The 5,111-nt window shown below is 46.2% G+C and overlaps 1 protein-coding gene across 3 annotated transcripts in view; it reads left to right on the top strand.

Moving 5' to 3' along the window:
* Positions 1-1,842: 1,842 nt before the first annotated feature.
* The window catches only part of SH3GL3 (SH3 domain containing GRB2 like 3, endophilin A3), a 134,405-nt gene continuing 131,136 nt past the window's right edge, over positions 1,843-5,111 (top strand). For all 3 annotated transcript variants that reach the window (XM_015593615.2, XM_025050052.1, XM_025050051.1), the window contains exon 1: positions 1,843-1,974. In XM_015593615.2, the coding sequence (XP_015449101.1) occupies positions 1,921-1,974 (54 nt within the window). In that variant the 5' untranslated portion in view covers positions 1,843-1,920. The remainder of the gene's footprint in view (positions 1,975-5,111) is intronic.

A 5,111-nucleotide genomic window follows, 5' to 3' on the forward strand; every position in this document is an offset into this window, starting at 1 on the left:
TCGGGGTCCCGCCTCGCCACGCTCGCCACCGGCAGCGCTGGGGGGACGCGTTCCCGCGGCGGGGGTCGCCCCCTTCCCTGCGGAGGTTGCATGAGTTACAGCCCCAGCAGCGTCCTGCGTTCCCAGGACCAGGGACTGTGCTCTCCGAGCCTCACTGGCTTCGGTTGTAAACGGGATCAGATTTTTCACTTCTGTGATTGGGTGCCAAGGATAATGAAATAATGAAATGTCCCCTAAACACCAAAGGGGCTGGTCCCCCTTGAGCGCCTGGGGAGGTCCTGCCTGGAGAAGCGGCTTCCGGGGCCTGTGCTCAGGAGCATCCTTGACCCCTGCGAGCTGAGCTGCCGGAGATGGCCTGCAGCTGGCGAAGCGGGACCCCGGGCGGGGCAGACGCGCAACCTCAGGACGGTCCGGCCTTTTGTTCCCTTTGTCGTTGCCCAGAGGGATTCTCTCTGAAGGCTGGACTTGGGGTTTCCTACTGCCTCCTCCCGCCTCGCTGCTGGTGGAGTCCCTTCAACAGGAAACGCAAGGCTCCTACAATCTGAGGTGGTGGCAAAGATGGGAGATGAAAGGGGGAAAGAAGTGAGTTGCAGTCAGGCAGGCAGGAGGTGCCTGGCTCTGAAAGGCACAGGTCTCTGAGGGGAGAGGAGGGAAGGGAGAGAAGAGTGTGGGTATCCGGGTGGGCTTCATGCGGTCCAGGGGTCGCCTATTCTCATGTGAGGGCCTCCGCCCTGCCTTACAGGTGTTGGGAAGACTTATTTCTTCACATTGCTACCTCGCTCGATGAAGCTTTCTTTGTGAATTCCAAGCCTAAACTCCTCATCTTCCATTTCTTTCTGGTGCCAGACCCTGCTTTGCTGCTCCTCTTTCCTCTGCCTGCTGTAACACAGTGCATCCTTCAAGGCCTTTCTCAAATGGCACTGCTTCCTTGAAGCCTTCCCTGACCCACAACCAACTCTCCACCCCATGTGCCTTTGCCCTCTTCTGACCACGTCCCCCCTCCCCCAAACACCTGTGTCTGCTTTCTCTTGTACTTATTGCATACTCTAGCCTAGCTGTGTTTGTCATTCTCTTAACGTCTTTGGTCACGACCATTCATTTTAGCGGGCTCTTTGCTACGAGTTGTTGTAGCAGACAACGCTCAGGTTTTAGAGTTAGAATGATGCCGGTGTAACTGGTTCCTGGTGATTGGGAATTGGTTGAGGAGGTCAGCTTTCTTGGCCTCAACTGTCCTCATCTTTAAAAGTAGGTTTGAAACCCTGTTTCTGGTCAGATCGTTAGGGCTAAATAAGACAGCTCGTTCCACAAACTCTCCTCCCTTTCTTTCTGCTGCACATAAAACTGATTCTTGTATTAACTGAAGTTCCTTACCAGAAGAGTCCTTGGAAGCAGGGCTACCGAATGATCATATATGCTCATTATACATACACCAGAATGTCTTAAGGCCCAGGCAGTGGCCCATGTAAATTTCCTGTAATCTGTCCTCTCGAAGATTTCGGTCAGTATCGTGGTGTTTGTTGCAAGTGGATTATATTGCTTTTAGTAAAACTTTCTACTATCAACAAATATGAAGATCAACCTGTCTAACTCTATCCCTAGAAACAAATACAAGGAAAATTTTGGTCATACATAATTTGAAAACAGGCTGCCTCACCCAACTCACTCCACGGGGATCGATAGCCACATTTCTTCATTCATATATGATAATTTTGACCCACATATAAGGAGTCAATAGATCTAGATGAAAATTACTAATTAATCTTCTGCAGGTTCATTTAGAATCAGGTACTCGATATCACGGTGTGACTTCTGAAGTCAGTCCTCTCATTTATTCCCAGATCTAATGGGCTTCTTTGCCACTTCTCGGAAACACGTAAGCAGAAACTGCGAACGAGAACTCACCTCTACGTATAGAAAAGAATGTCGTCCCAGCTGGCCAACGACCATCCAGAACACGCTTCTTTTCTCCTACTGGTCAGTAATGGGATCTGGGCATGTTTTCGCTCTTCTTTGGGCCTCGGCTTCCTCAGTTGGCCAGTGCGGACATCCCTGAGTGCCACACTGCTCTCATAGTCCTCACTGTTTGCCTCTGTGCTTTAGCCTTGCCACATTCCTTTTGTGACAAGTTCCTCATTTTAGCGAGCCTAAAAACAAAATGTTTTCTCTAACTTTACAATAACTAGGACTGAAAAAGTCTTTATTAAACAGGGGAAAAGTTGAGAAGACACAAAGTCAGAAAATCCCTGTGTGTGCCGTGGCTGCCTATCACGAGAACCACCAGCACATGCCGAGGGTCTGGGCAGGTGGGGGTGGTGTGAATCCAGGGCCAGTGCCTGTCTGAAGTGGGCAGTTGTTACTCTTCTTGTCATCAGCCAGGAATGCGGGCTCAGTTATGCCAAGTTTCTTGAGTTTTCAAGAGAAGCTGGAAATATTCTGATATTTAAAAGTTGGCAACTAATTCAAATTTTTGATAAATATGGTGTGTGTAGGACAAAATGTGTTTGCTGGCTGAATCTGGTCAATGTGCTGTTCATTTGCACCCTCTGCTATATACAGTGATGTCTTTAGAGGCCTGGGCTTGTAGTATATAGTAGGTGTGCAATAAATATTTGTAGAGTGAACATCACTCCTGATGGAGAATGGTTCACAGCCGCCTAAGCTTTAAATGGAATTCTCGAAAGCCACCCAGAGGTTAGTAACCTTTTTGTGTTGGATTCAGAGTCCACTAATGGGCTGATAAACTTTACAATATTTATACCCTGATAAAACTCCCTCTAGTTGTTAATATTTCTTGTAAATACAAAAGAGCATCTCCTTGGGGAACTAATTTTCACAAAGTTTTCCACAGTGGGGAAAATGAGCTTGAAAAAAATTGTTTTTAATTTTAAAAAGGTATTTTAAATCATGGATCACTGTATGAAAAAGAAAAATAAATAACTTTAGCTATGGCTGTTTGGGTTCTAATGATGGGAACAGCATATTACAGCAGAACAGGTGCGTAGTTGCCTCCCACCTGAGCCCATCGGTAGCCTGGAGGAGGAGCCAGCCCTGGGGTTCTTGGCAAAAAGACTGTGTGAAACCAAAGGGGCAGGGCTTTTGACATGGCAGGGTGGGCAGAGAGCTGTGGCTCTGTCAGGGGCCTTCTGAGGTGGCTTTGCCTAAGTCTTCCACATTCCTTTGAGGACAGTGTCGGGAAACACCAGGAGGCAAGAGTCACAGTTGTTCCGTCACCTCCCGGCCCAGACATAGACACCTGGTGACGGCAGGTCTGGGCACATCTGCAGCTCAGTGAGGCATTGGAGCCTGACTAAGCAGCATTTGGGCCAAGGTGCCCTCCCCCCCCAACACACACACACACACACACACACACACACACACACACACACACACACACACACCTGCCTGCTTAGTGGGGGGGCGCAGCCGGCCTGCCACAGGCCTGGCCCAGGTGTTGCAACTTCTTCTTCCCTCTAACCCCAGGGCTGCTCCCTATTAAGAGAGAGGAGATGAGGCCATTCCAAAGGTGGCATATGGTTTCGGTGGCAGACAACTGTTCCTTTTCCTCCACTCTCACACAAGGTCAAGGGGTTGAAGAGACCAAAATGCCTTCGAGTCCTGCTACGCAGAAGGGAATGCACTATGCCTTGCGTTTTGGGTTTTGGCAGCCAACACTGCTAAAATCAAGGAGGGGAAGTCAGTGAGGAAGAGTGATCGATATAGTCGTAAATTCCAAACTGAAAACATACCCAGACCTGATTCTAAACTTCTTCCCTGAGTGCATCTGCCAGTAATGCAAGTTGTGAGCGTCAGTGGCAGGCACCCTCTAAAATCGCGAAAGAATACTCATTTTCACCTTGAATAAGTTGAAAGTGTAGGATGGTTCTTTCAAGTATAATGCTTGGAGAAAATATCGCAAGTTTGGCTACAATTGTTTTGATATCTGAGGTTATGTGAAGTTAGCTTCTCATTTAGTCTGTCCTCCATGGCCTTTAAACAGTGATTGTTTAAAGAAGGCTGTGGCCTGTCTTCCGACCAGCTCATTCTCACATCAACAAGGCAGTAGGAGGAAAATATTGCAGGTGGACTCCTCCCTGGACACTTTATTTAGTATTATAATTGCATTTCTAAACTCAAGGAGCTGTATTTCTAATTAAAGTGTAAAATAAATATTTAGTTGTTGAAAATCTTTCAGACCAGTACTTTGCATATTGAGTTGATGAATTTGGGGTGAATTTATGAGGACAGGACAGGCATTGCTTTGATAAGTTTTGGGAGGCTGGTGAACATGCATCTGAAGGAAACTTTCAAGGCTTCTTATACCTTAGAACATGACATGGTTTCTTCTGTATATTTAATGCTCCATTATCCAAGTTGAAGGAGAAAATATTTGGGTTACTAGAAATGAAAATTCCAAATTAGATCATATTGCTTTTGGAAAATGGGAGGAAAGGGTTGGGGAAGATGGAATAAAGGATAGATTTTAAATCATTCTGAATTAAAAACTGATATCAAACTTTAAAAACATTTCTTTGCGGGGGGGGAGGGGTGATTTCAGTGTATTCTTAAGGGAAAAGAGCTATGAAAAAACAAACTTAAAAGACATCTTTAATGTCTGACTTAGCAAATTTAAAGGAAATAGATTCCTTTGTACAGAGCTTATCTCTGATAGTGAATAAAAAGCACTTAGTAATTCAGAGTCTGTGCATGAAGGATTGTAGCAGACACTATGCTGTGACTACCTCCTCAAATTCCACGTCACTCCTTTCCTAGCAGGTAACAGCCATGTCCTCTGTGTAGGTCCCCAGCCCCAGCCCCACAGGTGATTGGTTCAGGTAACCCATGCTTAAACCAAGTGGTACCAAGGTATTTTCCTGGCTACAGGGATTGGTTCCATGGTGATCCAGTCATCTCAAAGCTCAGGACTTTTGCTTGGTTGTCACTTTTGACTTCTCAAAACAGTGGTTATAAGAAGTCCAGTTGTTCTTTTCTCATGGTTGTAAAGAAAACATGAAATCCCTGTTATAGCTGGCAGCCATCTTGCGAATAACAAAGGAAAATCAGAAGGGGAACAGAACTGGTACATGGGGATGAGTAGAGTTAAGAAAATTGTA

Source organism: Pteropus alecto, unplaced genomic scaffold (genome assembly GCF_000325575.1).
Source record: "Pteropus alecto unplaced genomic scaffold, ASM32557v1 scaffold60, whole genome shotgun sequence".
NCBI classification, from domain to species: domain Eukaryota; kingdom Metazoa; phylum Chordata; class Mammalia; order Chiroptera; family Pteropodidae; genus Pteropus; species Pteropus alecto.